At 40.9% G+C, this 15,879-nt stretch overlaps 1 protein-coding gene across 3 annotated transcripts in view; it reads left to right on the top strand.

Annotated features, from left to right (window-relative positions):
• The window catches only part of cltca (clathrin, heavy chain a (Hc)), a 32,840-nt gene that overhangs the window by 4,679 nt on the left and 12,282 nt on the right, over positions 1 to 15,879 (top strand). For all 3 annotated transcript variants that reach the window (XM_056396412.1, XM_056396413.1, XM_056396414.1), the window contains exons 2-11: positions 4,705 to 4,912; positions 8,595 to 8,863; positions 9,059 to 9,220; positions 9,326 to 9,439; positions 9,858 to 10,031; positions 13,166 to 13,363; positions 13,503 to 13,703; positions 14,477 to 14,629; positions 14,736 to 14,858; positions 15,701 to 15,838. In XM_056396412.1, coding sequence (XP_056252387.1) covers positions 4,705 to 4,912; positions 8,595 to 8,863; positions 9,059 to 9,220; positions 9,326 to 9,439; positions 9,858 to 10,031; positions 13,166 to 13,363; positions 13,503 to 13,703; positions 14,477 to 14,629; positions 14,736 to 14,858; positions 15,701 to 15,838 — 1,740 coding nt within the window. The remainder of the gene's footprint in view (positions 1 to 4,704; positions 4,913 to 8,594; positions 8,864 to 9,058; positions 9,221 to 9,325; positions 9,440 to 9,857; positions 10,032 to 13,165; positions 13,364 to 13,502; positions 13,704 to 14,476; positions 14,630 to 14,735; positions 14,859 to 15,700; positions 15,839 to 15,879) is intronic.

The raw sequence follows: 15,879 nt of genomic DNA, 5'->3' as shown, positions 1-15,879 counted from the left end.
ACATTCTGCAGCGCTGTCTAAATGGAAGATAAAGCATGCATTTGGGAGAAAAAGGAAACTGCAGTCCCAAAACCACCTCAGCAGAACTGGCCTGGAGTGGAGACGGATGGGCTTCAGAAATCCATGCAGTCCTCCTTCCTTCTTTTCCCCCGTCAGTTTATCAGTAAAGGCAGCCCTCTTGCTCCTCACCCGTGGGCTGGTCACATGTCCCCTGCCAGTGTCACATGGTAGTGGAGGAGGCAGCACTGGGCAAGCCTGTTGTTTCAGTCCTAGTAGACAATGGGTCCCTGGTTTCCTGTTGTGGAGCACTGCAATGAAGTGCTGCAAGCCTCAGCACATTACATAGCACATCCTTCCCTGCCCTGCCTTGAACTTTACATGTGTTGGACACACATACAGCTTTTTTTTTGCTGAGCAAGATGCAGCTTTCCTTTGAAGGAAGAGCATACAGGTTAAGTCAACAAATGGGATTCCCTTTGGGTCATTAAGAGTAGTTCAAATCTGCTGGCTAATTCATTACATCTGCAAGATTCAGTAGAAACCATCAGCACTAATTTATGGCTTTTAATGGAAATCAACTTGTTTGACATAGTTTCCTTACTAGAGAGCACAGTATTTCCTGAGCTGGATCAGCACAGTCCTCACTAGGGCTACATGATATATCAGTTATTTGTATTGAGCAAGAGTTGCATAAAAATAATGTTATTGATTTTCAGTCCTGTATCAGTAGATACCTGATATATTACACCAGTAGCAGGGGAGCTTTCAAGGGTCCACATGCTGAAGAAAAATACAAAGATGTTCAAATAAATGATTGTTACATATTTTATTACACATAGTTCATATTTGAAGAATGTAATGTGTATGGTTTCTACTGACATATTCACCATTTGTACTGTGTAACTACAACTGATTACTCTATATCTTTCTTGGAATATTTGTATTTCTTGATATAGACTTTGATTTAAAATAAAGGACCAGTCAGGACATTCTTTATCAGAAGTTCTTGCGACCGGTAGTGGATCATCATATTAACCTGACTAATTGGTATAACTGCAGTAAATTGTCAATAAAAAGTCCAACAAGGTAGCAATAGATAGACTCATTTCCTCACACTGTCTTGATAAAATTACAGGACACCTAGCGATCTCTCCTCTTTATTGATTAGCATAAACCTAGGAGGTTTTGGTGAGGCTAACAGAACATGACAGTTTTGCTCACTGTCTCTGGTGTTAAAATATTGCCTTGCAGAGACACTATTTTGGGACATGCCCTACTATAATGTCATGTCATTGAAGATGCAGGTCTGAAAGAGATTAGAGTGAAGTGAAGCAGAGAGTTGGAGTTAATGATTTGTCAAGGGACTAATGATAGTAATGCGTAGTGTAATTGTGAGTTACTGTGTCTCTTTCTGGCATTTTGTTGTTGCCATTGCTCTCATTAGCTGTGTGTTGGAAATATTAGCCCCCAGGCTCTCTTGTAAATTGATTCTGTTCATCCTCTTGACTGTGCTTTTTTTCCTTTTAATCAGTAACCACATGTTTTCTTTATCCTTTAAAAATATAAGAGACCTTTGGGTCTCATATTTTCATCAGTAGTTCCTTTCTTTACTTCTGAACGCAGTTAGTTTGTTGATTGTTCGAAAGTATATGTGATGCTCTCACTCTTCCCTCAAATTTGTCCTGTCTCTCCTGTGCTCTCCCCTCAAAACCCCTTTGTTAATTAGCTGTTGATGAATTGAATGGCTTTGGGCTAGCATCTGCCCACCTAGCTTGTGCTAACTACTAGGCACAGCAACCCCAGGCCAGGGCAGGCCAGACTAAACGACTAAATGGTTTTCCACATTGGTTGTAGCTCCACTGGTTTGACCTGCTTTCACCCAAATTCCTACTCATTGATGTCACAGCAGCATTAGCCCACAGCAGTGTTTAACCACAAGGTTTCCATAGAAAACCAGTCTGACAGACCAGACCGTGGTGTGGTCCGTCTTCCAGCAGTGCAACATCTGTCTGTGTTTGTTGTACTTTATTTCAAGAGAGAGAGGTAACATATTTACTGTGATTAGGCTGTGCTGCTCTTTCCTGTGTTACGAATGCCTTTCATTGTGAATGAAATGACTTCCTGCTGATCCCAGAATAGATGACAGATGGTAGAGAAGAGTTTTCTAGACACGTAAATCTGTCTAGAAAACTATTGTGTAATAACAGAGGGATAGTCCTCCTTGCCTGCTTAATTTGTAGACATGCCCCTGTCTGGTTTCCAGAGATTAGAGAGTTGATTTAAAGAAAGTCAGACAGTTAATTCACACGATGTTAGAGCGCAAAAGCACCACATGGGGTCTTGTGATAATGTTACAAAAGAAGAGTGCTCTTGGTTTAAATCCAATATGTCCATTTGAAGAAAGATGGGAGCTTTTATAGTACTCTGATGAAGCGAACTGTTGCAAGTTATTACTGAAAGCAGATGTTTTGAGGGTCTACAGTAAATCTCTGCGGGCCCTTTCTCTTTGTCTAGTGCTTGAATAAATGTTGCCTCAGTAAACAAGGCTTCCGCACTGGACAATGGCAACGATAAGAGGCATGGAATCTGCAGCTATGTTACTGTATGATGTCACCCTTTGTCGCAGTAAAAATGTCAGTGTTTCAGATCAGTTTTCAGTTCTTTCCTCGTAGCCGGTAGTAACTACTTTTTCTTTAAGGTAATTTATTGCAGTGTCATTGAGAGGGGACCAGGTTACTCGCTAGTGAAAGAATGTGGGTGGTGCAGCGCTGTGGGGAGGGTGTGTCCTACCATTGAGAAAAGGTGTTCCCATTTCGTTGAGCAGTTCCTGGAACTGTGGTTTGTGTTTGCTGATTAGGACTCAACTGTGGCAAATTGCAGACAGTGGAGCCAGCGTTTATCATTAGCGAGCCTCAAAATGAAGACTCACCACCAAACATGGCTCGGTTGTGGCTGCGGCTGAGGAGACTCCCTGGCAGAGATCCAATTTGTGTTCAAAAAACTACTCTGGACATTAGAAAATTTTAAAATGCGGGGGGGTGGGGGGGCACACAAATAAATAATCTGCAAAAATGTATGGCTGGTTAAGTTAAACTGTCATTACTAGTAGCTGTTAGAACACAGATCATTAGAATGTAAGTTTAACATTTCCTTCTGTTTGTCTGTGATTTTTTTAAAATAATGAAATGTTTGATGTCTCACTGTGTAGAAATAAATATTTTTGTGAAATTATGTCAAAACAAAGACAAATAATGTGACCACAAAAGATTTATCTGCACAGCAGTTGTCTCAAGGTGATGATCCAAATAGCTGTAGGTAATTATACAACATCTGTCCATCTGTGCTGTATTACTGATAGATTGCAAAAGTAGAGGAAATTGCAACACCAATACGTGGCCTATGGGAAATGTTTCTGGTAGTTTCATTTCCTTCAGGCTTACTTCACAACAGCAAAGCCATTTTCAGTCGATTGGCAGGAAGACACAGGAGTGGTTTCTGTAGTAATTGTATTTTGTCATGTACTATGTCCAGTGATATTGTTTTGCTGTAGTTTGATATTCAAATTGTAACCATGATCCATGGTTTGTTCTCGTAACAGTCTTGACACTCCTGCCCAGAGCTGTTCTGGCATAGACATCCAGTGTGGCTGCCTTCAGTAGGAGTTCTGTGTCAGTTTGTGTGATGCAGGCAGGATGCCCTGTTTCCAGCCTTGGCAGTAAGCTGGGCTGCACAGCTACCTGGTGTTATGTGCTGCAAAGCAGTTCACCTGCAGTCTCAGGCTTTTCACATGGATTAAACCTCTTTATGTCCTGTATCACATTGTTGTGCTGTGTTAGGCTGCAACACCAGCGAGTCTGAGAAACAGAGGTAGCACTGCTGACCTTTTATACATTTTCTGGTTGATTGTGTTCGATTTAGGATTGAAATTAGTGTTTCATCTCATTTAGCTTAAAATCACACAGCATTAAGCACAAATGATTGTCAGGACAGATGTCACAGCAAAATTATCCTCATGCAGGGGGCTTCACGTAGTCTTGACTAACTACATCTGGACCAAATGAATTAATTTGCAAGAAGTCAGACCACATTAGTTGCTGGTAGTCAGACTGCAGTGTGACTAAAGTGTTGTGTAATATGGTTGTAGTTTCCTCTTTGGCCAGTGCTTTGAGACCTTGGCGTTGGATGAGCTCTCCACCCAGCCCATTTCTCTAACTGTTGTGATGAGCTCCATGTGTCCAAAGAGCTGCTCAGTGTCAGGCGTGGTGACCTCATTGGCTGGCTGTGGTAGTGCAAAGCAGCTGAGCAGAGAGTCAAAGCCTTCTTACTGGAAACTATTGTTGTTTGGTCAGCATCAGACATTTTAATTAATTCAACTGTCAAAATCATCATTGCTATGCACAATGTTAACAAAGTATGTAGAGCTCTCCAGCCTCAGACTTGAAAGTCACTTACTGTTGTCTGACATGCAAGTTTATTTTTCCCCCTTTATTTTGCCACATAGTTTCTCTAGCTACTATTGGTTAACACTGGAATAAACTACCTTCTTCCCAAATGACAGTCCGAAGGGGGGGGGTTGCGGCAAGAAGAATGCGATCAGATCTCAATGTTGTCATAGATTATCTTTGCTGATCATGTCTTATTTAACTGCAACTCTTTGTAGGCCATTTCTGTTCAACTGAACATGTTTTTTTCCTTTTCCCAAAGCTCCAAAACTTAGGGATCAATCCGGCCAACATTGGCTTCAGCACCCTCACCATGGAGTCGGACAAGTTCATCTGTGTCCGGGAGAAGGTGGGCGAGCAGACTCAGGTGGTGATCATTGACATGGCCGACCCCAATACACCTATCCGCAGGCCCATCTCGGCTGACAGCGCCATAATGAATCCCGCCAGCAAGGTCATTGCACTTAAAGGTATGGCAGAGTATTGGCATTACAGAAGCCACATTTCTCTAATTCAGTGTAGGTGTTACCTGAGAAAAAGAGAGAGGACTACATTATATTACTTCAGTGTTATATTTTATCTAAACCCCTGTAAGGGGCCTGCAGCATTCAGTTCTGACATGTTTGTTTAATAAAGCAACATTATCCATTTAACAATTAAGAGTATTTCAAAATATTATTCATCTGTTTATGTCCATACACATCCAGCTATTTTAGTTTTTCCACTATGAAGTAGTTTTTATTGGCCAATTTGTATGTTTTTTCCAAACATTTGTCCTGTAAATATTCAAAATAGCATATTTTTATTCTTTTTGTTCAGCATCCATGATTGCTTTGACTTTTTTGTTGTTTTTGTTTTTGTCTTTTCTATGTTCTTTTTTTTTACTTTACTGCTTTCTTATCTGTTTGCAGACGGTGAGTTGAAATTTAACTACTTAACTGTGGAAGTAAAATCCTGTTTTCAAGACAGTATTTATTTGACAAATTGTACACCTCCGAAATGATCCCATTCAGTAAAAGAATATCTAGAAAAAAGAATATGAAGTAAGCATACAGACTACATTGATTAAAGATAACATGACTGCATCTACCATTTTGTGCTACTGGACTATTTAAACTCAGGTTTTGGTACAGTACTCTTAAAGCCTGTAAGTTATTGGCCTAGTCTTAAGTCTTTTCATATTTTTAACCAATATCTGGATAATTCTTTGGAACATTTTCCACATCTAGGCCATTGAAAATATCTCTTCGTAAACAGGATTTAGCTTTCATAGCCTTATAGCTTGCTGGCATCCATCATTTTTATTATATGTACAAGTGATTTAGAACCCATTTTACATGTGGTAATACTATGGGTGAAAATAATTTCATTTTAATTCACATGTCTTCTCAATTTCCATTTTGAAATCCATGTCTTCTTTCATCTGTGTGGAGTTGTAATTACCCAAACCTGTTGTTTCACTTGTTTCCCAGCTGTCTTTCATGTTTATCAATTAAATTTACAAACTTAATTTCTTACGGTTCTCTGTGCTAAAGACTGAACATTAGCTTTTGCTCCTACTACTAGATAATTAATAGGCTAACTTGTAAGGTGTGTGGGAAGTCTGATAGCATCTGATAGCAGCATTGATTTGATTTTACATGTTCCCGATGTTATCCCTCTATCACAAGTAGTCCCAGACGAGGAGTGAGCGGGGTTGAGAACAGACTTTGAGTTACCCATAAAGCTTGAATGTCAGGTTGTGAAAGTTTGAAAAATAGGTTTCGATTTGATCGCCATTAAGAGTTAGGGAGCACTTGCTTTTCAGCAGATCCAAGAGCCCAACACTGTTGTGTATCCATCTGTCTGTCTTCAGCTCTTGACCCTGCCCCTATCCAACTATTAGAATAACATTTTATGAGTCAAACAAGTTGTGTCGGATTTTTGACTAATATATCTCCCTCTGGTCACAGTTTGACTGTTATGATGTCTAAGCCCCCCCCCCCCCCCCCCCCCCCCCCCCCCCCCCCCCCCCCCCCCCCCCCCGTCCTTCAGGTTTTCTTTTAAAGTGACTATATGGCTTTGATTGCTTAAAATGAGCCTTAGGGTATTGATGTGACCACATGGTTTATCCCAGCTAATTTGACTTTATTGACTGTGGAAACCACTAACTAGTCTTGAAAACAGCAGCTAGTTTTAATGTTTTGCAGTGAGGAATTAGCAGGTAGTAACAGGTAGAATGTAATTTTTGTTCTGTTGTTGCCGGGGTGTTAATGGTAAAATAAATTTTGACAGTGTGTGTTTGTGTGAAACTACCTTTCCTCATGTTAAACATATTTATTAAAAGTAGTCAACCTTTAACAACCTTTCTTTGCTGACTGTCCTCTCTACTGAGGATGTGGTACAATGTGCAGTTATAAACTGTGTGCTGAACTTTTATAGAGTTCTAGCTCATTGCTGACAAACATGTGACATCCAGACCTGAGCAGGAGTGAGCATTACAATAGCTGCATTACTGCACACTACGCTGCCAGGGTAAATGTTACACAGGAAACACATGAGGTTCGTCGCTTTCAGTTTGTACTGGTTAATAATGAAAAATACAAAGACTTTTTTTTTTTTTTTTGTCCAAAAGTCATTGACTTCATGCTGCAAAAAAGAAGACAGAGATCACCACAGTTTGAAGTCCTAACTAAAGTACCTGTCTCTTCCTCACTAGTTATGCAGCGTAAAGTCAGTGTAGACCCTTCCTCCCTCTTTCCACTGCCACTGTCTTCCCTGCTCAGTCTACCATAATGATGATTCTCAGCCGACCCTGTCATGTGACACAGTATCAAGCCTTGACCTTTTCATGTAACCACGTCTGAAGGATGGACACAATGCGCACACACACCTCCAACAACTGATCATTGTTCAATTAAAAATCCCTTTGCTTGCTCTTTTAAATTTTGGCTGCTGCTGCAAGTGGTCCATTCGCCACACCGCTTATTGTTCTCTGATTCCATGGCTCAGTGATGGCAAAATGATCTTGACAGTTGTGCTAACGCATTGGTCTTTGCTTTTTCTCACTTTGTTGATGAGTATTCAATAATGAACAAACAAGGAAGTCACACTGCTTCATAATAAAGCTTAAGCTCACTAAATTAACCCTAACTAATAAAACAAAAGAAATGCAGGTGAGTGAACCTTTTTTGAACATTTAGCCTCTGGTCTGTCATCCAGACGTCACAAAACATATTTAACTTCAATTGTAGATAATCAACCATAATCATTATTGGAAACCTTTTCTGTGACTCTTGTCTAAAAGTGCCCCTCCCCCTTAATTGTGCGTCTACGTCTATGTTCAAGTGTTTGACTATTTGGCTCAGATGCAGATGTGTTGGCCTTTTTTGTGAGTTGTTTGTTTCTTGCTTCTACCTTCTGTCTGCTTTGTTTCTCTCTATGAAGGCTGTTCATTTGATGGGGTGGGCCACGTAGTCGGATATAACGATACATGACACATACTGAGTGCATTTATTTAACATCTTTAAGGAGCTGTGATCAGTTTAGTTAAATGTATATATTTTGATTTTTACTTCATAATGACTTGTGCTGAAGAAGAGGTATGCATGTATTCAGTCATTCTCACTCTCACAGACCACAAGGTGCACCTGTTACACTCTTTCTCTCAGTTTTGGTCACTGGATTGTTCATTAAGTTAATACACATTTAAAATAACATTCCACTCCATTTACTTATGATTCAATATTTGGCTGGCATTAGGCAGCTCTTCAATTATGTGTTCTTATTGGCCTGCAAATTCATAATGTAGCTTTTAGAATAGAAAAATTGACTTGCTTGAAGTACACATAATTTATGCAGTGACACTTTGTGAAGCCTCCCAGAGGTCAAAATTTGATCCACTTTTTCTATGCCTGTCTCACTACACTTCATACGACACAATTTCCGACTACAGCATGTATGGCATCCCCTATCTATCAGTCATGGTGTCGTTGCCTGATGACCTCTGTGCCATGACTACCAATATTTCAAATTTGAATCTCCCTTGTCTATTAAAATTTGGTGTTCTCGTTTTTCCTATAAATCTGTTTGTGTGTGTTTGAAGACATCCTGTCAGAAACTATAACATACTCCTGGGGCCCGGCTCCTGTCCCATTTCTCCCCCCGCTCTAGCCGCCAAAACCCTTCAGATCTTCAACATTGAGATGAAGAGCAAGATGAAGGCACACACCATGACGGACGATGTTACCTTCTGGAAGTGGATCTCCCTTAACACAGTTGCACTTGTGACTGACAATGCTGTCTACCACTGGAGCATGGAGGGTGACTCACAGCCTGTGAAAGTCTTTGACCGGCACTCCAGCCTGGCAGGCTGCCAGATCATCAACTACCGCACTGACGCCAAGCAGAAATGGCTCCTGCTCATCGGTATCTCAGCCCAGGTAATTTGCTGCTCCTACCAAACATATTGAGCTCAGTGGTTTGGAATTGTAACATCTGAAACATGTCATCACCAGCATTAGCAGTAGGTAACAGTTTGCATTCATAAGTAACCACAGAAAAGAAGTTTTACCAATAGCATTGGTTAACTGGTTAAGTTTGTTTTTTAAATTTTATGTGTACTTTGCCTTTTTCAGCAAAATCGGGTGGTGGGAGCCATGCAGCTCTACTCTGTCGACAGAAAAGTGTCTCAGCCCATCGAAGGCCACGCTGCCAGCTTTGCCCAGTTCAAGATGGAGGGAAATACAGAGGAGTCTACTTTGTTCTGCTTCGCTGTCAGAGGCCAAGCTGGAGGAAAGGTAACGGATGTTAATGATATGACAGGGGAAACGAGTGTAATTAGCATTACCATATGAAAACCTCCCTGAGTCACTTTTTAACTTCAATTTTCTCTCTTGGCATAGTTGCACATCATCGAAGTCGGGACCCCACCAACTGGCAACCAGCCATTTCCAAAGAAAGCAGTGGATGTGTTCTTCCCTCCAGAAGCCCAGAATGACTTCCCTGTGGCTATGCAGGTATGTTTATGTAATTAAACACCTGGCTCAGACAAAGCTAAATCTGTAGCCTGATAGATCATAAACTGCCATTCATAGAAACATGTAAATGATACACATTAACTGTGGCATCTGCACAGCATCTTTACTTGGGAAAGTAAATGTATTCCCTGGCTTCACACTGAATCAATGGCTTTAGGGAAAGCATTGTGTTCATCGACTTTGACCTGTAGCTCCTAAGGATAAAACTAATTACCTGTCTGTTATTCATCTTCTGTTTTACATTTGTCCTATTGTGTTGTTGAAGACGCTTTCAGGCTGTTTAAAAGTGATCTGAGAAAAAAAGCCTTATTTACAGTTTTAAAGCAACATATTTTTTATGTTTTTAATATAATTAGATTAACAGGCACAAATTGTATTTTTTTTTCATCCTTGGCAGATAAGCTCCAAGCAAGATGTGGTTTTCCTTATTACCAAATACGGCTACATCCACTTGTATGATCTGGAGACAGGCACCTGCATCTACATGAACCGCATCAGCGGAGAGACCATCTTCGTCACCGCTCCACATGAGGCCACCTCTGGCATCATCGGAGTCAACAGGAAGGGACAGGTAAAAATGTCAACCAGTGCTCACCGTGTGTGCTCAGGGAAATGACATTGATCTGTATCATGGCTGCTCAGTCTTCTTAATGTCAAAGTATAATTTTACTAATGAAACCAAATATACATCCTTACCTCTATCACACAGCCACAGCAGAACCACGTCTTAATTGATTACCCCTTATGTCATCATCAATCACATGTCTAGCAAATCTGACACATGTTATTGAATGTAAACAAGCGCAACATCAAACATCAGCAGTTGCATGGGGTAATAACAGCGTCTCCATGTTTGTCTGTCATCATTAGGCAAGCCCAGACTTTGCCAGGAGGCATTATAAATAATCCAAAGTGTAGCGTTTCACACAGAGAGGGGAGAGGGTTGTGTCTTACTGCTTTTGTAAAGCTGAACCAGAGAGGAGAACTGGATCCAGCCAGCTGATGAATAATGTTCCAGCCTGGCCACACACCACATGAATTATTAAGTGAAGAGAGGAAAGCTGATCTGAAGCGATGACGGATCTTGCTGTGCGCCGTGGCAGTGAATTGCATATGTGTATTTGTGTGTACACACGTCACATGCACACAAACACATACACAGAGGCAGTGGTCTGAGAGATAATAGGCCACTGTCTAGGCCTCTCAGTACCTACAGTTGAATAGGTCAGTTACCAACAATATTGGTAATGTGATAACAAGAAATACGTCACCATGATACTTTTACCATAATTCTTTTAATCCACTGCTGGTCACCAAGCAGAGCAAGGGGCTCACATAAAGAAAAGCTAACCAGATGACTGGAAAGTCAGAAGTGGATTTTGTCTAATGTTTTCTCATATTTTTGTTCCTGGTTTGATCGGACAGGCAGAGCAGTAAAGAGCGCATCAGAAGGCGTTGACTATGTAGCACCAAGTTGTCAAGATATGTGTTATTATGTTACTCAGGTCAAAGTTAATGAAAGGCAAACAATTTGAGAATGAACTTTCTGAAAATGAATAAATAACTCTCACTCAATTGCATGGGCATCAAGTGGAGTTGGTTACAAATGTGTTTACAGAACTAAATGGTGGTTAACCACAGGGGTGTGCTGTCCTGTCACTGTAGTGAGGAAAAATCAATGCAGTCACAGCCCTACTCTGCGGTAAAGTGTTAAGATGTTGAAATCATGGACTGACATGAAAATGTTTTTTTTACCCTAAACACTATTAGATTTCTTCTGACAAGTTAGTGTCTGGTATCTATTTGTATCTATTCTATTTCTCCTGAATTGATCCCTGTAGTTGTTATGAAGTCTTTTTTCATTGGGAGCTGTGGACTAAGCAGTACCATTTTGTGTGTTTGAGTCTTGTGCATCAGGATCTCTGATACTATGACTCAGACTGGGCAGTGTGTACGTGTTAGACCTGGCCTCACATTGACACGTAATGATGATTGCTGCAGATGAACTGCTGCACTTAAACCAAAGCAGGACAAAGGAGGGAAAGGAGTGAGAGAAAGCAACAGAGCCAGAGAAGAAAAAGGGCCCACCACCATTAGCACATGATGTGAAGTGGGAGGTACAGCCTGGTGCCCTCAATCCTCTTAATGCTGGTGCTCCCGTCCAGTCAAATCTCCACCTTATCTTCCACGTAATCGGCATGACAGAGACCTGTGATGTCTGCCGTGTGTGTGTGTGTGTGTGTGTGTGTGTGTGTGTGTGTGTGTGTGTGTGTGTGTGTGTGTGTGTGTGTGTGTGTGTGTGTGTGTGTGTGTGTGTGTGTGTGTGTGTGACTTGATACTGCAGCTCATGTGTCATTTGAAGCTTGGTGCTCTCTTGTTAAGAACAGCTGTGCTGTCAGGTTTAACTGTTTTTTCCATCAGGTTCCAATCAATATATTTAATTAAATGCCATATTTAAATTTTAAATACTATAAGAAATTGAAAGGTTTCACTAAATGTATTTACAGCCCTGTATTTTGACATTAAAAGATTGACCTGAATGATTAGGGGATTTTCTAAATCAGCATTTAGGCAGAAAATGTTAGGCAAGGCTTGTGTCAGTATCAAGTCCTTGCTTGTTTTCATTCACATATTTCTGTTAATAATCATCCCTGAATTTAATATCAGGCTTTTCATCTCTTTTTTACACTGCATCCTCCTCCCTGTATCCACCACCACACCTACGTACTAAGTAGAACACAGAATCTCCATAGGGACCTATTTTTACTCCTTCTTTTCTGTCCATTTTCTATTACAACTACCTCCAATTAGTCCACCCACATCATAGTAAGTAAGTGACCCTGCTTTAGTGGCAGGAAGAATGAGGTCTATTCACCCTTGTTAAAAGCTGGGGTACTGACCTGCTGGGCTTGTTTGTAGAGGGGCCAACACTGCCAGTCTTTCTCCTTCGACCCCTCCCCTCTCCTCCATCCTGCTCTTTCATTCAACTCATTCTCTTCTCTCTCTCTCTCTCTCTCTCTCTCTCTCTCTCTCTCTCTCTCTCTCTCTCTCTCTCTCTCTCTGTTGCCAGATCGCTCACAAAAGCCATGCGTTACACTGACCCGCTAATAATACATTTGCATTCAGCAGCCACAACCCAAGGCCAGACAGAGTTTAATGGAGTTTAATGCCGTTGCCTGCAGTTAAATTCCGCTGAGCTTGCTCACTCTAATTTCTGGCTCAGGATGTGAATAAGGAATGTGTTGATTAATGTCAGCATCGTCTAGATGTATCTAAGATGAATTAAGATAAAATAGATCATTCATTATTTCCAATCCAGAGTGGCCTCTCTGGTTGGCCTTGCTAAAGGTTGTGGGGGAGGGGATAGAGGGGCATAGCATTAGACCAGCGTATATGATAGAAGAACATGAGGGCAGATGGTTTACAAAAATAACACGGCTGGTATGGTGATATGATATTCCTTTCTGGAGTCTGACAGATTGACTTGGAAGCAATATGTTGTTGTAACTCCACCTAATAGACAGACTTAAAACCAGAAGTTGTAGTAGATAAAACTGAACTGACTACAAGCAAATACAGTACAAGTAAATGTGGCATTTTTCATCAGATTTATGCAAAATCTGGCAGCATGATTATCCTGTGTTAACCTTATCAGGTCTCTAGTGCTCTGTACTGAATTGGTCTCTGTATTTCCCTGTAACACAGGTGCTGTCCGTGTGCGTGGAAGAGGAAAACATCATCCCCTATATCACCAACGTACTGCAGAATCCAGATCTCGCTCTCCGCTTGGCTGTCCGCAACAACCTCGCCGGTGCTGAAGAGCTCTTCGCACGCAAGTTCAACAACCTGTTTGCCGCTGGCAACTACTCAGAGGCCGCAAAAGTGGCTGCCAATGCACCAAAGGTACTCATGGGGTTAATCAACAGGTCTCACACATAGTCTGAATAAAAATGTGATATAAGATCCACATGCCTTTCTAGCTTTTGTATTTTATCAGTCATTTAGATCTGTTCTCACCTTCAGTTGACCTTTCCCCTCTCAGGGTATCCTACGTACCCCAGACACCATCCGTCGCTTTCAGAGCGTCCCGACTCAGCCAGGCCAGACCTCCCCCTTGCTGCAGTATTTTGGTATTCTGTTGGACCAAGGCCAACTCAACAAGTTTGAGTCCCTGGAGCTTTGCAGGCCCGTCCTCCAACAGGGACGAAAGCAGCTTCTGGAGAAGTGGCTGAAGGAAGACAAGGTATTGCAGATCTCTATCTCAGCCTCCACTCACAGGAAGAGGTTCTTCCTGAGCTGCCCGTTTGTTTACATGACTTCCTATTATCTTGGATCATGTGAGATCATCGTTATGTAAGGAGTTTGTGAACTTTCCCTTAGAAACCGTACACTTGGGTGGCGCAAAGCTGCATAGTGGATTGGGGCTGTGATGTCATATCTTTGATTTTTCACTGATTTTATATTTAACATGTAATATTTTTTGTATATTGTGATATATATTATGTTTTTGTAGTACATACGTTTACCATATTTGCTATACATTCTCTTTATTTTGGCATTCTCTCCCCTTGTATTTTCATTGTGTATTTGTTCATGTTTTATTTACTTTTCTTACATACATTAAAATAACTTGTTATATATATATATATATATATATATATATAACAAGTTATTTTAATATATATATATATATATAATATATATATATATATATATATATATAATGTGTATGTGTGTATATTCAACTTGAATGAAAAGAAAGGATCAGATATACATAAAATGCTGCCTCTATAAATATAAGCATTTTCACTGTATTATTGCTTCTTAATAAAAATAATCATATCAGCCCATATCTGAGAATATATGTGCCAATACCGATATATCTGTAATAGGCCAATATCGGCCAATAAAATCGGCTCTAATATAAACAGCCAGATTTTTCACAAATTAAAGGGTTTCGTTTTAAAATAGTTCTGCATTGGTTCCGATGCTGATGTTACTTGTCCCTCTTTTCAGTTGGAGTGTTCAGAGGAACTTGGTGACCTGGTGAAGGCAGTGGATCCCACCTTGGCTCTCAGTGTTTACCTCAGGGCCAACGTCCCCAACAAGGTCATTCAGTGCTTTGCAGAGACTGGTCAGTTCCCCAAGATTGTCCTGTACGCCAAGAAGGTATGTCTGTCTGGCTGAGACAGTAATCAAGCTCTTTTAATTTTGCTAAATCCTGTCACTTACGTTAATGATGATGTTAATGGTTTTTTTTGGTTTTTTTCCCCAGGTGGGCTACACTCCAGACTGGATCTTTCTGCTGAGGAATGTGATGCGAATCAACCCAGAACAAGGCCTGCAGTTTGCCCAGATGCTGGTCCAGGATGAAGAGCCACTTGCTGACATCACACAGGTCAGAGGAAGGAGGGAGGGATTTCCAGTGATCCATCAAGAATCCATTGATGTTTTTATGAAGTACTTTCAAATTATAAACAGATAGAGGTTCTTGACATTTATACCTTACTCTTATTGAAACTGACAGATTAGTGTAGTAGGCTTAAAAATTGATTGCCCTGCAGCACAGGGTGTGTTGGGTTGTAGTGTTTGATGTTTGAGTAAGACCTGACGATAATTTCCTGAAAAAAAATAAACTTTGCGACCTTGCACATTCCAGGTCTGCAGTTAACAAGTCGACTCTAAACTTTCCTTGAAATTGGACAAAATATTTGACTGAGTCACATGAGACACCAACAACTGTGAAGCTCAGCTATCCTGTAGTATAAAGGAAATGCAGCTATTGCTTTGCTTCCTGCCACTGCAGACTCTCTACACTGCAATTGTCAACTGCTGACACAGCTTTCCTTATTGCCTAAAGTGCTGTACTGGCAGGTAACAGGAATTTTAAGAATAAAACATATTGCATCAGAGGCCGTCTTCGATCGTTGGAAGAGGAAATGTGTTGTATTCAGCCAACTTCCACTTTAAATCGTAACTGGTCTTAAAGTTTTAGAGAAGTGTGTGGTCTTCTTGCATCTCAATCCTGTCAGTGATGCAGAACTCTAGGAGACTGTGGCAGGAGTGTTGCATTTATGTTTGTGTTGTTTAGTAATAGCTGTAGTGCAGTAGTACTTTATTTATTACAAAGAAAGGTTTTGACAAGTAATATTCTTGTCAGCGTTGTAGCAGTTACACAAACATGGTCTCTCCTTCTCGAGAGTGGTGTGACAATGTGCCTCTGTGTCTCTGTCTGTCCAGATCGTGGATGTATTCATGGAGTACAACCTGATCCAGCAGTGCACCTCATTCCTCTTGGACGCTTTGAAGAACAACAGACCCTCAGAAGGACCACTGCAGACTCGCCTGCTGGAGATGAACCTCATGCATGCTCCACAGGTGAACACATGCGCTCATACTTTACTAAAAGGAATTCGATT

Source organism: Seriola aureovittata, chromosome 15, assembly GCF_021018895.1.
Source record: "Seriola aureovittata isolate HTS-2021-v1 ecotype China chromosome 15, ASM2101889v1, whole genome shotgun sequence".
NCBI classification, from domain to species: domain Eukaryota; kingdom Metazoa; phylum Chordata; class Actinopteri; order Carangiformes; family Carangidae; genus Seriola; species Seriola aureovittata.
The sequence above is the reverse complement of the archived record's forward strand: the minus strand, read 5'-3'. Positions and strand labels throughout refer to the sequence as shown.